Raw genomic sequence first — 17133 nt, 5'->3', positions numbered from 1 at the left:
TCTTATAACACATCTGTTCTAATAAAAAACTAATTAGAATATAAATCCATACGTACAACGCTTAAGATGCAAGCTGACGCAGGGAAGCTCTTTCTACATGTTGCACACTTGGTAATGAAACTTGTTTCCAAAATCTTTATTTCAATTGTTGGTTGCCAAATGGCGGCACAGGGATTGCAATAAGCGATTTATAAAACAGAAGCATTAGTATATAATCATCAGTAACTTAAATCTACGATATATTTTCCTCTTATCTGTACTGGTGTTGATACATTAAATTCAGAGGTACCACTCCTCGTGAACACGTGGCTCGTTGGTCTAGGGGTATGATTCTCGCTTCGGGTGCGAGAGGTCCCGGGTTCAAATCCCGGACGAGCCCATTCTTTTGCGTTGTGGTGAAGGCTACTATGGAATAGCTAGTGTCAGCTATGTGTAAACATGAAGCTGCAATCGGTTGACAGAAGCGTTTACAGAAATTATATTATAAAATTTTAAAACATGGTCTGGGCTATAATTCGGTCATGTATCAGTCGCGGTGTGGGGCTCTCCCTCTAGCAGCGTGTTGACACGTTGTTGCGTGACTAACTGAATTTTGTTAGAGGCATACATTATACCCTCAGGGCTTTATCCCAATGGTATGGTTAACGTTAGCTACAGGGGAGCTAACCTTACAGCCCTTGAACGGTTGCGTTATCCTAAGAGAAATGTATTAGGGAGCTTTTAGTCGAATTAGAGTCTGGGAAAGACTCATTGCGGCGTCATATATTGTAAACATGAATAAAACAAACAGTGAATAAATAAATAAATGACAATAGGAAGTATCAGCTGGTTATATACTTAAATCCAATGAAAGGTATCGTGTAGCGTGGCTCGTTGGTCTAGGGGTATGATTCTCGCTTTGGGTGCGAGAGGTCCCGGGTTCAAATCCCGGACGAGCCCACGTTTTTCAAACACTTTAGTTTATCTGAAGGAGCTGTGAGCGTAGTAGAATTGTATTTCCGTTCACAGACAGAATGTGTATGTCGATCCATCTACAACTTAACTTCAACCAAAGTTGAAATGTGGTTCATGTTTTGAAAATGTGAACAGCCTATACACTGGGACCGTGTGCTTTCTCTCAGCCCTTCTTCCATGATGTTCCACACCCGTTCTTCCACCTGCCTTCCGTCAAACACTGAACAAAGAGCGTCTCCACCGCTCTGCTTCCCCAGCTGTTGTGTTGTGAGGGGGTTTGGGCCGTGAGAAGAGAGAAAGACGTTTCTGTCCCGCCCCCACAAATACACCAGACACTCCTAACAGGCGGCAGACGAGCTCTCCCTCCCCATTCACTGCAGTGTGCCTGTACTACACAAGAGCAAAGGGACATTACTCTTAGAGAGGCCTGAAGGAGCTCTTTCCTGGAAATAACATTAACAGGCTTCAAGTGTACTGTAAGTAGGCTTTTCGGATATATTTTTTTTTCATCACATATAATGTTAAGTGGTGGATACTTGTGTTACGGTTATGAATTTCAGTGTTATCAATTCCACTTTTCTTGAGAATTTATTGTCAGTACACACAATTGACTATGTGTAAAATTGACATCTGACTGTTATCTATTAAGCCTGAATCACAATATAGTTGAAATTTCATTTGGAGATTTATCTTTAAAAATTAGACTAAGAAAGATTAATAATGTACTTATGCACTAATTTAGCCAATACAGCTTGCTTTTCAAATTTTACTGGTGTGAAAAGGTTTATACTTGTCTCAGCAGCTCATCTAATAACCAAACCAATTTTTATTTAACAGAAAGAAGCACACTGGGTACTTGAGCCCTGCAGCAACCATCTACTTCATCAGTTCCTAGATAGTGAAGTGGTTTTCATCAGGACTTACAGAAAGACTCATTTAATCCTTCAGCAAAACTTGTGACATTCAGCTCGACCATGGTTCTGTGCGAGGACGGCGAGTGCAGCGTCTGCCTCTTGCCCTACTCCCGGATGGACAGGATCCCCCGAGTGCTCCACTGTAGGCACACCTTCTGCGACCTGTGCCTGGAGACCATGTCCCAGGCCCGGAGTGGGCTGCTCACCATTGGCTGCCCTCTGTGTCGTCGGGTGACCTGCATAGGACGCGGCCTGAGCCTGCAGGAGGCTCTGTGGGTCAACAGCAGGCTGTGGGAGCAGATACCGGAGGAGGAGGAGGAGGAGGAGGCCGAGCAGGAGGAGGGTGGACTGAAACGAGAATCCGAGGAGGAGAGGATGGAGACTAAACAACAGACAGAATGGTGGGTTTAACTGTGTAAACAGACTTCTGGTTTGCTGCAATTGTAGGCTCAGTTTTCTCCTTGTTTATGGACATTTTCATGACTATTTACAGAAGCAGACGACAACTACAAACAGAAACTTCCTGACCTTTGACCTCATGTTGTTTCCCATGTCACTTTTCTGTGGCTTCAGTATTGAATAGCTTACTGTATAATACAGCTGTTATGAGGTTAGGCCTATAAATGTTAAAAAACAAACAAAAAAGTTAGAAGAATAGGGGAGACGGGGGACAGTTGTAACAGGGGGTAGTTGTAAAACACTCAATTACTCCAGTCAGAAATAAGCAGGAATGATGACACTTACTCTACACATGCTCATTAGGATTATCTCTCTGCCTGTGAAAGAGAAGCAGAATTATTTCACCTCATCAGTTTTCAACAAAAAATTATTTTTAGTTAGAAAAGTTACTTTTTGGATATAAAGTATTTTTCTCCTGCTGTCCAAAGTTTAGATGCCAGCAAATTTAAATTTAAATCCATTTTATCTCAAGGTTATTGATTAACATGAACAAACTATTTGTTATTGTTGCTAGCTAGCATACAAGATTTTATCATAGCTGCAATCGTGGGCAATTGCGTAACACTGTGTTACAATGATCCACATGACTCAGTGTCAGCACCTTGTTTGTCTGTGTTGATATACTGTTCTGTTAGAAAATTAAGACATTTTACTAAATTTAAAACTGAAATTACTTTTAACTCAATTCAAATAATTAAAACCTAGTTATTACTAGAATAGTTGTCTAGTCCTCTGCAAAAATCAACACAAAAACAAAAATCTTACACTTCAGCAGTAATGTGATTACTTTCATGTGTGCATTTATTTGAGCGACAGTGGATTAATATGGCTTATGTTTCAGTTACAATTGCCCTCAACTACTGTTGCAACTGCCCCAACCAAGGGGCAATTGTAACACTTTGACAGCTTGCATTAACTTTAATGTTATAGTCATGTACTTATTAGTGAAAATGTATCAATTTTATTATTGATTAGTGTTTCTTATATCAAGAGATGACTTGTGTATTTCACTGTGAGGTATGAAGGAAAATGTGACAGACGTTACAATTGCCCCTGGTCTCCCCTATGTCTTTAAAAACCAGTGTTGAATTTGAAGAATTGGAACCTGGATCCAAAAAATTCCAGCCATACCTTCCTGTTCACACATCAACGTTAATCATTGCATTTGTCCACAGAGTTTCTCATTAGCACTTAAGCTCTGCAGTGCCACATTTTGTTGTGGGAGAAAAGTTCTGTCTAACGTGGGAACTTTTATCTTCCAGTGTTTCCTCCAGGTCTGCCAGAACAAAGCTCAAACTGCCTGCGTTCTTCAGAAGGTTCAGTTTGACAAAGCAATACCAAGAAAGAATTGTGCCTGGCAGTAATGTGTGAGTTCTCACTTTGAGATAAATGGCTGTAATAACAAGGAGAAATGCAGTGAAAGTGTGGACTAATGTGTGTCTTTTTTTTTTTTTTTAATTTGAAGGGAAATGAAAGCCTGGCGCAGGCTTTCAACTGAAGACACTATTTAAGGAGACGGATGATGGACGGTGTGGCAGGTGACTGTTCTCTCAGGATATTATAGACGCCACTAGAAGACTCGACTCAACCTTGTCAGGGGAGGGAAAGTTGAGGCCGTTAGGACCAAGAATCCATTTGTGTCCCTGTCAAGACATTGTTTTGTCCTGAGCCAAAGGTGCCCTGGCTGTCTCCCCATTATTTATTCGAGGCTTAATTCCCCCAGCTGGTGCTGTGGGATTTGGTTCAGCTGTCCCAGTGGGACTCACACCCAAAGACCCCCTCGTGACAGATGGTCTCCTGAGGACGTTTCCTTTTGCGTAGCCACTGCTGAACATCCAGCATCACTTTTCTTTTTTTTAATTTATGATAGCTAGGTGACAAAGTATTTAATAAAACTATTTTTTAAAGATTTTTTCTGTATCTGTGTTTTCATTTACTAATCGAATCTGAGTGGCTGTGAGAGATGAAAGAATCATGAGCTCTAAGCGAAGACAAGCTCCTACTTCACTGTGTACATCATTTATGACACATTAAGTATTCAAGTGACTGAAAATAAGTGAAGCCAGGAGATTTTCTGAACAGCATAATGTGAATATTACTTTTTTGTGGGCTTGATGCACAACAAAAACATGCCACAAAAGACTCATCCAACCATGAAAGCAGATTATAAACTCCATTCAATGAGCATCTGGCAAGTTTTCCATGTTTGAAGGTATTAGAGTACTGGATCATTTTATTCCTTTGTGTCACCTTATGTGCACATATCACTTCAGAAATATACCATTCTGACACGAAAAGAGAATTAAATCACTGTTAAGTAGCACAATGTTTGGCGTCTCAGTAATATTAAGGTCATTGTTATCAGTCTGTTTGAATGAAGCAAGAGATCCGTTACTTGTCAGGCTGGTTTGGTGGCCAACTGGTTCTAACAGGCCGTAACAACTGTAATACACTCAGTCATATTTTGATAGATGTGTCAGTTTGTGTTCCCACGGCGAAGTATTATCACAGTGACTGACATCATCTCCTCAATGATGCTAAACACGGAGCTGCATCCAAGTTCTAAATGAGCTGGCGATCAGCAGTGTTTGGCCGTCACAGCTGCAGTCTGGACTTTCAGCAGGATGGCAGCAGCCCTGCAGAGAACAAGACAAACACGACGGGATTGTGAAAGTGGCAGACGACCAGTTTCAGTTTCGCAATGTATTTACTGGCTCCCAGTGCGGCCCTGATAGTGTTGATCACCGGGATTAAGGCGGAACTGAACAGGAAGTGACTCCCGGTACAGGCTGGCTGTGGTGGAAATAGTACAGAATTATTTATAAATACAAAAACATTATCAGAGAAATTAATTGAAAGTAAAAGTATTCTATTACAATGCAGCACAATGGCTCCTGTATTATCGCTGTCATGTTTTGGACATAAAATAGTAATCTGCAAAGTAACTAGTCACTACTGCTGCCAGATAAATGGAGTGCAGTAAAAATGAAGAAGAAATTCTTCAACATTTTAACCTATGTAGTGAGTACTTAGTTACATTTTACCACTGCAGTCTGGCCTGGTCAGACTGACTAATGAGACAGTTAGAAGATCAGGTGCCACAACATACAAAACATACTTTGCGAGAGGAATTCCTGTGGGAAGTCCTTGCAACAAAAACATGGCGTAAGACCATTTCCACATTGCTGCCCGGTACACTGAGCAATAGTACATTCCTGTTTAAGTACGCGTATTCCAGTCAGTGAGTGTTTTGGGTGCTCAGAATAAACCCATGTAAAATGCCGATGTATTTTTGCAACGTCGAAATGAGAAAAACAGGAATCTAGGTCCAAGGTGGACAGAACGGGACAGAACTTTAATACAGCGCCAAACACAAAACTGGATTAAAGACTGAGGAAGGCAGGCATCTGCTCAGAAAAGTTAGCCAGCTCACTTTGTGAGAGTTATTCTGTAGTAAGCTGATTAAAATGTGTTGGTAAGGATCTTACAGAAACAACTTATCTTTTGCATTTACATGATAATGGTAAATGTTAAAGCATACTATAACAGTAACAAGCAGAGAAGAGTCACACAAGTTAAGAATGGTTATAAAGTCAGCAGACTGACTCAGTCTTTGGTAACACAGTAATATAATGTTAGCTAACATCAGCTAACATTAGCCTCTATAAGCTACTGTTCATCTACTGGCACCACAGGACGCCACAGGTCTTTTCTACCTGTGGACATCAAACTGTATAATTTAAATAAATATTATTTTCACTATAATTAACACCGTTAATTTCATTATTATTGAGTACAATTATGTTCAATATGTGTTATCTTTACATTCATTATCTGGTGATGTAGCTTTTTATTGCCTCTCAATATCACTGCCAATATTACTTTCAATGTAACATTATTACTTTGTCTGTTTGGCTTGTTTTTGTACTTAACTTGTCTTACTGCTGTTTGTTATTCTATTAGGTACTGTTTCTTTGCATTTCCTCCTGATACACTTAATATTTTACATTTTTGTTTCACACAAGAATTTCCTTCAGGATTTATAAAGATCTGTCTTATTTCATCTTACCTCATCATACTGGACCAAATAACACAGCAGCAGCAAAACCCATGGATATATTGAATTAAGCAAGTGCATTTTAATGTTTTTTTGTTTTTTGTTTTTTTCAGTTTCCCCCCCCCCCCCCGAGGTCCTGTCTAATAGAGGGCCCCTGTGTCACAATCTAGTTTTAAACATTAAATATTTCAGTTGATATTTTACTTAATTGGGGCCAATTGCTCATCTTTGTGCAAAGAGTCCATTGCAGGTTAATCCTGGCAAATACAGCAGGTAATTCTGATGACGAGTATGGCCTCAAGCCCCTGATGGAAACCGGGGATCTTTGTTGTTGTGTTAAACCAGAAACCACGCACGCCACAACATGTGCAAATACTGAACGTTGGCCCAATTATTACTTCATTACTGGTAACTTCACCTGTGGTTCCCAGCCTTTTTTGTCTCACGTACCGCCACATTCCTGTGAGATGAGCTCCAGTATCCCTTCATCAACTCCACCCTTCTCCCAAACGTGTTTAGTGTAATGGATTTTATAGGGGATCATAAGTAACACTACAAAAAGTAAATATTGTCATATTATTTTTTTCATGAAGACCTTTTTCACAGCAGCCATATTGCTATGAAACAGTCAGGTAAACACAGGTGTTACTAATCATACTGATGAAGGTCCTGTTGCATTTAGTGACGCAGAGCCTTTCCAGTGAGTCAACATACCCAACAGCAGCCTGACTCTGTTTGACCTGAATGGAACGGAGCTTTAATTAGTATCATTGGTAACACCTGTGTTTAACCTTTTATTTCATGTCATAATGGCTGCTGTGAAAGACGTCAATCATTAGTGTTCAGGTTGGTTTGCTACCACTTGGAGTCAATACTTTTAAATAAATATTTCAACTGTTATTTATTTTTGCCAATTATCTAACATTTGATTTTGAACTTTCCAACAACTTTTGTTGCTCCTGCATTTATTTTGTTTACTCAGTTATTGCTGTTAAATTATGGGTTGTTTCTGGGATGATTTTTTTATGCTTTCAAAAATGTTGATGTTGCATTCAAAATGAAATAAAGTTCAGAATATGCATATTTATTTTATAAAAGATAATGAAGTTGATGTTGAATTACAATATTACAATATTGAATGTTATGTATTTGTTTGGTTTTCAATTGAGTATATGTCAAAAAAAGATGATCACATTCTGTTTTATGTTTTACACATCATCCCAATGTTTTAGGAATCAAGGACATAGTATGAAAATAGATTACCTCATATTAGGTTTGCAAATTTTAATCACTTTTCTTAATTGATCATTGCATTAAATTTAGAAAGAAATCTGCTTATACCGATCGATACCAAATGCATCTTCTCCCCTCAATCAAAGCTTAATTTCCAAAGCAGCATATTACATATTTTCTGACAGCATTATGAAATATATAAAGATGTAAAGGCCTACATATTAAACACATACACTTATATATCGGATTGCATGTGGACCACACTCATAAAAATGTTATATTTCAGATCTTTATTTGATCAAATTCTTAACGACGATTAATTGATCATTGATTATTTATCATCATCCCTACCTCAGATGCATACCATCTTTAAGAACAGTTCAAGAAAAAAAGAACAGTGCATGACTTTGGTAATAAGACATCTTTATTAATCATTTGAAGAGACATGCTAGATCTCTGTACAGTGTGAATGGAGAGCCAGCTCTGGACTGATCAGGCACAGAGCTGGGACAGAACATACACCCCCCCATGCAAAGACACATGTTGCATTACTTGGTCCATTTCCAGGGAATGTTAAAATGGGTGACAAAGGTGGACTCTACTTGAATGTGTACGGGGAATAAATACAAAGGAACATCTACAGTAACTGATCAATCATTTGTCCTCTTTTAAAAATAAATACCCATTGAGTCTTTTCTCAAAGAGCGCTCTCCTTACAAAGGCTCTGTGGTCGGTAATGAGAGCAGTACATTCCTGTTGTGAAATAATAAATAGGCAGCAACACAGAGGGTTGACACATTATTACTTTTTTCATTTTGAGGGATTTTATCTTGAAATGCAACCTGTCTTTGTTATTCCCAAACCCACAGAAGAGTGTGTTCCAGCCGAGATCTCCTATGATATTTGATCCATCTCTGTCTCTTATAGTATTATTATTATTATCATTATTATTATTTGGCTCATTATGTGGGTTAGAAAGGCTCACTAGTTTTCACAAGAGTGCTCCCCTTTTTGGACACGTGTGAACAATTCATAAATGTTCAAGTCTACTCTAAGACACAGTACTCCATACGTTCTGGAGATAGAGATTTTTTTTTTTTTTTTTTTTTTTTTTTTTAACATTGTCACTCTAATTCTAAAACATATTTCTTAAAAAGTGCAGTAAGATTTCACTTCAAAGACGAGTCAAATCAAAGTAGTGTTCTCAACACTGGCTGACTTCACCACCAGAACGTTATGATACCTGGCTCTAAAAAAAAAAAAAAAAAGAAAGAAAGAAAAAAAATGAAACAACATTGCATAATGCCAACGTCAGTAGTCAGTTTAAACACAAGCAGCAAAGAAAGGAAAGCTCATCTCAGTGGGGACACGTTACGTGACAGTTTCTATGACAATCAGACAGGTCTTGAATTAAGTGACTGTACATTTACAATGAAGCTTTTCAGAACTTCATATTAACCTGAAAGGTCTACATGTGCAAATTAGTCTTTTGTCAGGAATGAAACAATGCACTGATTTACAATGTTAAAGGCCTGTTTTAATCACAGGGCCTGCGTTAACGTTAAAGATCACCACACAGGGAACTTCATGTTCCTCTGTGACACAAGGCGGCAAGGGCTTTGATTCTCCACTGCTCACTTACAGCATAATGTGCAGACTACCATAATCACAACTACAAGATATCACAGAATGCAACAGCAGACGTCATACCGCTGTGAGTGGAGGACATACCGCAAACAAATGGTGACCCAAACGGTGCCGTGATGTGGCGAGAATGACACGACCTGGCAGTGGCCCTCTATACATCTGCATTCTAACGTTGCCTATACAGAAAGCACACATTTACACACACGCACGACAAAAAGATAAGTCAAGTATACAAATCCAGTTCAACAGTTTCCAGAACCAAAAAAGACTTGGACTATCAGAGTGCAGTAAGTCACTGGTGTAATGTTACCATTTACATATTCAAACTTGTGTACACTGGTAGACAGTACCTATGCTGAAAAACTAGGCATGCATTAGATACTCAAGATGTTTCTGTTCAGTTTGTCTTGTAACATCTAGAACGCACAATTATGGATCCCACGGGGGTTATCGGCAGGAGCGCTATGATCGGCCCGCCAAAACGGAGGGTTTAGGTTTAAGGTTAAAAATGGTTATGCTTGGGTAACAAGCCTCGAGATGGTTAAGATTATGTAACACATTAGGTAAGAGTTTATAGGGAGAACCTCAGGAGTGGGACCCATAAAAATGTGTCTAAAACCATCTGTTCTTTTCGAGCTCTCAAACACAGAGCTTAGTTGTTTGCATCTTTTAAAAAAACAACCTTTCCAGAGAGATTTCCCTGAATATACAAAAATATACAAAAAAGAAACTGGGGAAACTTCCTTATCTACTTTAAAAAAACGTATCCACATATGCAACTCGGGGATCTTTTATCTTTTTTCGCATCTTTGTCTTCTCTCTTTTTTTTTTTCTTTTTTTTTGCAAGTTGTAAGACTTTTTGGCAGTTTCATTAACAAAGTAGGCTACACTACTTTAGAACCAAATTCACATATTGCTAGTTCCAACCGATGACCAGTAGTCAGGTGAGAGGAGGCCAGATTCTCGACGTGCAAAAGTCAACTGCAGGTTAACCAATAGGAAGCAACATAACAAGCATGTGGTGTAAATGATGTGTTGTTTTTTTTTCCAGAACGGTGCTGAGTATTAACAGGAACAGCCGCCTTCAGTGGTCTGGGGCTCCTGCGGTTTGTCCAACTTGATGTCGATCACTGGAGGAGAACGTTAAGGAAACATCTGGTATCCATCTTAATCAGTCACATGCACCTGAGTGGATCAATCAGCTGATACAGATATTTTCAAAGAGGAAATGTGGATGAACCAAGTGAGTATTCTGCCATTGAAGTTTAATAAACGACTATGGTCATCAGTAAAAAGATGCTCAGAATGAGTTCAAAACTGAGAGAGAAAATGTTTTTTAAGGTATCGACCGAACATTCAGTTTTAGACCATATTTCACCAGGATCTGCAACAGTGGCATTTTTTATCCTCTAAAATGTGCATTTAATAGACTATCATTACATTGCAGCCTAAAAAACTAGTGTTGTCGCAATAGTGGAATGTCTCATTTCGATACAAAAAAAAAAATCGACATTCGATAATGCCAATGCCACCGGGAAAAACTGACTCAACACTGAGGGCATAAAATTTTTGATTTTTAAGTAAAAGATAAATATAACAAGGCTGTGACATGAGAGCAGATATAGAAAATGAGACAAGTGATGAGAAGAAGAGGAGTAAGTGAAAGGAGACAGAACTGCAGCCTTGTGTGTCACTGAAAGAGCGAGTAAATGCAGCTGTTACTGGAGTATCGATACTGTGAAATATGAGTACTGAAAGCTTTACAAATATTCAGTAGAGGTATTTATCAATATATCAATATTTTTGACAACACTATAAGAAACTACATCCAAATTTCTCAGTTGAAACATAAGACTGTAACGCTGGTTACCTGGATGAAACTCCATGTTTAACCAATTCATCCACTGTGTCTTCATGTCTATTTGAACTTTGTCACACCAGCCTTTTTTAAATTACGTCTTCATATAGACTTTTTTTTTTTTTTTTTACCTCCCAAGGAAATCTGACTTTGGAGAATCAATTTCATCTTTCTGTCAACAAATTATCAGAGTGACGAAACAATATTTGTGTTTTGTGACACATTGATGTTGTAACTGCATTTTAGCTGGTTGAAAAGAAGGCAAAAAGAGACATTTAGACTTTTAGACTAAAATCAATGCTGCAATCCCGCTTGGTGCTGGGATGTTGAATCTTTTCATTTTCATTCACATTGTGTTCAGAGAGCCAGAACTATGCACTGTAGTTTTAATGAGGGGCTGCTGTACAACGACCACTAGATGTTGCTATTTCCCATGAATCCACTTCATCAACAAGGCATCAACAATTCAAACAGCCAAAACACTTCTGCAAGTCAATAATACATGACTAAATTATTCACCAAAGAAATCAATTTGAAAATATTCCTAAAATATCATCTGTAATCAATTTATTACAGTAGTTTTTGAACATGGTGGGAGAGAGTTTTCTGGGAGTTAAGTATCCTAAAAATCCTCCTCTGACAAGTTATCCAGCTCAACAGGGAACCCTCTCCTCTATTGTTAGTCGGGTAATAAACTGAGAATGATGTTGGCAAAAATCACTGGCACTGCTGTGCTACAATTAAAGCTGATGAACAATGGTGTGTGTTAATGAGTTGTTGCTGTATAAATCAGAATGATTCTGCTGTTTTTTTTTCTCAGTTTAGATTATTCCCAGTCAATCCTCCAGAGCATTTTTTTTATATTTAGCAGTGAGAATGAGGGGCAGACCTCCTGTTTTCGGGAGAAGAGAAGTGTATCATGACTGTATAAGACTGGTGGTGAGTGTGGCAGCACAGCAGCAGCAGGCTCTTACTTGTTATTCATTCTTCTGGTGAACATTATGCATGTATAAGGAGGGGGGCCTTCAAAAACTGTGGCCTACATATTGTATGCAAGTGAGTCTGGAAACTGTCCCACTGTGGCTTTCAAATGCCCATCCCTACACTGGCTGTTAAACACAGCAGTTGATGTGTGTGATTTCATATTTTTTTATGGTAGCATGTCATCACAATGTGAAGGACAGTCTTTAAATGCAAACATATACTCGAGTGTTCCCATTTGGATTGGTTCCCATCTGGGATCTGGAGGCCTCAATTCAGCAGCCAGCACATTACCAAACCAAATGAGCAGCAGCCTCAGTATCTTAGTCGTCTGATACCTAAAGTGTGCGTGTCGGTACAGTCTACAGCACCGCCTAAACAGTGAGTCCTGCTGCTGCACTATGAGTGTTTTGAAAAAGATAAAAAAAAAAAAAAAGTTTCATACTGTAGGGGTACAGCAAAGTTGTTCAGTTAAGTTCTTGTCAAGTTAAGGGCGTCTAAACAACAGATGAAACATCTTAGGAACATTGCCTGTTTCAAATAACAGTAATCATATTGCTGCTGTCCAATGAAAAACTCATCTTCAAAATGTCAACTTTTCAGGAAGAAAAACAGGAATGTTTTCAGCTTTGTGGCAATGCATCTTTCAGATGATCCAGTGGTTTTGAAAATGGTTTCTTTGGCTTAAGAAATAAGAGAAGTGTCTTAACTCATAAAAGAGCGTTCCCTCTTTCACCCTTAGAGAAAAATTCAAAATCAACAAATCTGGAGGTAAGTGTTTTTTTACAGAACAGTATTGATACGGTGAACATGTAAGCAGTTGCCTGGTGACGCATTCAGTAAATACAGAGAAATGTAAGTTTTAATCTGGAGTCTGCGTCTGTCCAACTAATGAATGCAAGTCTGATATTCACTAAGGATGACAGCTGTGCTTTGTAAAGCAATGACATCAAACTGATGAGTCTATGCTGAAAATCTGGAAAGAATGACTCATGACAGAGAGGAAGAAACAGTCTAAAACATGGCTTCATTTCACAAAGAAAGACAACACTGCTAGTTACAATGTCTGTAAAAAGATAAATTCAAGAAAGTGTTTAAACACCAGCAATATGTTGTGACATCTTTCTATGCAACATAAATTCCAGGAATGCTGTGTTTGACACTCCCAACCGAGCGGCACGTCCGTTACAAACAGTAAATATTGTATGTTCCTAAAACATTAGTGCCACGCAGGCAGGCTTAGCAGAATTTTTCTTTGACTAAGAAAACCAAATGCTGTACAAGTATTCTTTGATTTCATCCATTTTAGAAGATGACAGGCAGACTTTTACTACAGCTAACTCTCACGCTACAGCCAGTCTGGACGAATATTGATCATGAATCAATAAGTGAATCGATAATGGCACTGCTATCAATAAAATCTCATCAATTCCCATCCCCAATATTCATAATGTCAGTCGTTTTAGCTGTTTTGCTCTCCACTTACTCCTGAGGGAAATATCTGTCTCTTTCTTTAGCTGATGTTTCATGCTAGGCTACAGGTAGATCACAGTCGGGTTAAAAACAGCTGCCTGATGCTGCTGTAAACAATGTTGATGAGAGTGATGAGCCTGAACCAAAACAGTGAGGCTGCAGGCCATGAAATCACAATAACGAGCTGCAAGATGCTAAAATGCTCCGTAGAGCCAAAGGAAACTGCAGAATTGGGTGATAATGTCCTGTGGGTTCATCACTACGGGCAACTAATTCTCACCTTTCACTTTACACATGGTCATGTGGTCAACTGTTAAGATAAAAATACCAACAGGGCCAGCTTTAAAATACTATACTTTAAAGAGATAACACTAGACCAATAACAAAATACCTGAGTTTGGATCTATCCTCTACTGTATGTGGCTGTATTTTATGATTTATACTGAAAGCATATGTAATATTAACTTCTTCAGTTTAACGAAAGCTAGCATCAGTCTCGCTGAAAAGACATCTTAATCTAAACCACAAAGCTTTACCTGGCCTTTTCTCTGATCTACTTGAGTGTGGCGTGATTTATTTTGCGTTCTGAATCTCTCTTATTAACATGGACGACCCTGGCACTTAATCTGGGTCAAGTACCCTCTTCACTCTTTTTCTGCAGACCTGCAGTTGTTATAATACTCAGTGACTCTGTTGGAAATTGTCCTTGGAGAAAAAGCAGAAGACTGTGCCCCATACATGCTGATATTCACCATAAATCATAAAACTATCATTTAAAGGGAAAAGAGAGTACACCATGAAGGCTGTTTGAAAACCTACTGAACTTGACAAATCTAGGACTCGTTCTCTCAAAGAAATGCAAGTGCAGGCATAGTGAGAAAACATGTGACTGTAGCTGTTCCCTTCTTAAATTTTTGTTGCTAAATATGAATAAGAATGTACATATCCAGTGCATCACGCTTACGAAAGGGATAGTTGGGATTATTTGAAGTGGGGTTGTATGAGGTACTCATCAGCAGTCAGCGTTTTGAGAAGCAGGGAGGAGCACCAGCACAGAAGCTAAGCAATGACCTGCTGTGGACAGAGTCAGCAACAAAAGGTATTTTAGCCAATTAAAATTCACTTAAGATCCACCTCAATCAGTTTAAGTGCATGCTATATTTAGAAAACTTTCAGCACTTTACCTGCCTTTTCAGGCAGGAAGCCTCAGTTATATTAGCCAAATATCGCTCTCTCTAAACTCCACAGGCAAAATCAGTCATTTTACCTCACAGAACATGGGAGCTGCTGGTCTACTGCTGTCTTCATCCATTAGTTTGAGTGTGTTATTGTGTGGCTTTGGTGAATCCCTTTAAAACACCAAAGTCACACAACATAAAATATTCTTTTTTATATAACATATTTTTATTTGAGAAAAAAGGGCATTTCCTTCCAGCAACTGACAAGAAACATTTTTGTTTCATTCACCCGCCCATACTGCCTATACAAGATAACACATAAGAAACAGTTTCCAGGAGATTATAATGCCAAATTGAGAAGTAAAATAAACAGACAGATAGAAGAAATACAATCAAACACTTCACAGACAACAAAATACAAATACACACATATGAATAGAAACGTATTTGAGTTGTATTTACCTATAACTCTTATCACTACACCGGCATATTGAGAGCTCCATAAGTGGTCCCTGGAGAGGACCATTCACGAACAACAAAGATTACAGATCCTGCCTAGTCTTAAGTCTTTCAAAATAAAGTACCAAAAGGATCCCAATGTAGTATGGAATTTTTGGGCTGACCCTCTTATTATAGTTTGGTATTAGTATTAAAACTTTTCTAACTTGAGGAATAATATCAATTCATTTACCCAAGCAGAAACTTTGGGTGGATAGTCTGACTTCCACTCCAACAACTCTCTGTGCAAGGAGTGTAGCGAAGGCAACACATCTTTCATTTTATTTGTCATTAAAATACTCTCCTCAGGGACTAACATTGCCAAGTCAACACTGGGTTGAATGTCCTTGTGAAATGCTTCAGACAGAGTCTGAAAACAGCAGCCCAGTAGTTGTTCAGCTGACAACGATCACAATTTTCATCTACATCAGGGTACATCTTAGACAGTCTGGCCTTACTATAATGACTTTGATGAAGATCCTTAAACTGAATTAAGCCAAGCTGAGCACATGAGGTTGAGTCATTTACCCTTCCCAAAGCTCTATCCCATATTCCATCAGATATATCCATTCCAACTCTTTCACCCAGTCTGCTCGGATCTTATTAAGTTTTACTTTATTGAGTGACATAATAATATCTTAAATATTTGAGATAAGACCTTTAGGATGCGCAGGAGTTTGCAGGATATCATAAAATATTCTAAGTACAGCTCGTACTTAAAATGATGTTGATTTTTTTAGAAGGACCTTTTTTTAAGTTTCTAAAATACCTTGTGTTTCTGACCCTGTCCACAGAAGTACACTGCTTAGCTTCTGTGTGAGTACTAATATCTGCTTCTACAAACTGTGGGTGTGCCGACCATCATCTACTGTAGTTAATACACTGATTATGGATAAATACCTCATGCAACTCCACTTTAGCTGATTCAAACTATCCCTTCAAAAGTGCAGGAGCATTTTCAGGCTATATAACATGCATGTTTGTATCCTGGACAGAGCCTATGTGTGCCATTCTCTCAGTGAAATCAATACTATTCACAAGGCAATAACAACAGAGGAGCTGCTCCATTAAGTGACAATGTCAGCAGAGGCACTGAGCTGCTGAGAAACTGTCATCACCTGCCATCCATCACCACACCTCCACCTCACACAGCTCGCTCCCGCATCCATTATGCCTCATTAAGATAGAGATAAAATACAGGAAGGGAGATAAAGGTAATTGGCTGAATGTGAGTGATGCATTATAACCAGGAAATATGGCTGACTGCAATAAAGAGTAAAGAGGGGGATCTCAACGGGTCAGAGGGCTGTTTGTTCACTGAGTTTATTATTGAGGCCGCGTGGTCTGCAAAGGCTGGACGGCTCCCAGCAAATGATGAGTGAGCTATAATCAGAGATGCACAGGGAGACAAATGGAGGCATTCCTTCACCACACCAAGGTCAGCATCTGATTTACGTTTACGTTAGAGCAGATACATGCCGCAGCGTTCATGTGGACACCCTGTGAGATGGCCTCACACTGAAGGAGCAATGACAGAGCTATATGCACACGGTAAAAATCAAAGGCAATCTCATGATTCACCCAGTTACCATAGAGATGGCACCCTAGTTTGTGTAGTGAAGAGGATATGAAGGACTGCTGCTGTCAGTGGAGAAACAGTGACAATATTATTGCTGTTTTACTATATATGTAATAGAAACATGTCCATACACTTAGTTTTAGTTGTTTTAGTTGTCAGTCGCAAAATTCAGGGACAACTGCATTTGTAAGGAAGGATAATGCATTCGCTTTAGAAAAAATATTGACCCTGTTTTTTTAATTAACAAGATAATTATCTCACAATTCTTTGAGAAGTTTTCATGAGAAAAATCCTGCTGTTTT

The 17133-nt window shown here is 38.8% G+C and overlaps 2 protein-coding genes and 2 non-coding genes across 5 annotated transcripts in view; 3 read left to right on the top strand and 1 right to left on the bottom strand.

Moving 5' to 3' along the window:
- Window positions 1-307: 307 nt before the first annotated feature.
- On the top strand, window positions 308-379 carry trnap-cgg (transfer RNA proline (anticodon CGG)). The gene has a single exon. It is a non-coding gene; the product is annotated as a tRNA-Pro (tRNA).
- Window positions 380-867: 488 nt separating this feature from the next.
- trnap-ugg (transfer RNA proline (anticodon UGG)) lies at window positions 868-939 on the top strand. Its single transcript has one exon. It is a non-coding gene; the product is annotated as a tRNA-Pro (tRNA).
- A 221-nt stretch (window positions 940-1160) lies between these two features.
- LOC146323546 (uncharacterized) lies at window positions 1161-4220 on the top strand. Its single transcript, XM_084722131.1, has 4 exons — window positions 1161-1430; window positions 1792-2269; window positions 3590-3694; window positions 3793-4220. Exons 2-4 carry the CDS (start codon window positions 1929-1931, stop codon window positions 3836-3838), a joined length of 492 nt encoding a protein of 163 aa, XP_084578257.1. The 5' UTR covers window positions 1161-1430; window positions 1792-1928; the 3' UTR covers window positions 3839-4220.
- A 3799-nt stretch (window positions 4221-8019) lies between these two features.
- rab6ba (RAB6B, member RAS oncogene family a) overlaps window positions 8020-17133 on the bottom strand; it is a 77809-nt gene continuing 68695 nt past the window's right edge. For both annotated transcript variants that reach the window (XM_084722555.1, XM_084722556.1), the window contains exon 8: window positions 8020-10394. In XM_084722555.1, coding sequence (XP_084578681.1) covers window positions 10330-10394 — 65 coding nt within the window. In that variant the 3' untranslated portion in view covers window positions 8020-10329. The remainder of the gene's footprint in view (window positions 10395-17133) is intronic.

The sequence above is a fragment of the Lutjanus erythropterus genome, chromosome 7 (genome assembly GCF_056507025.1).
Source record: "Lutjanus erythropterus isolate fLutEry1 chromosome 7, fLutEry1.hap2, whole genome shotgun sequence".
NCBI lineage: Eukaryota > Metazoa > Chordata > Actinopteri > Lutjaniformes > Lutjanidae > Lutjanus > Lutjanus erythropterus.
Note: the sequence above shows the minus strand (reverse complement) of the source record. Positions and strands in the feature narration are given on the sequence as shown.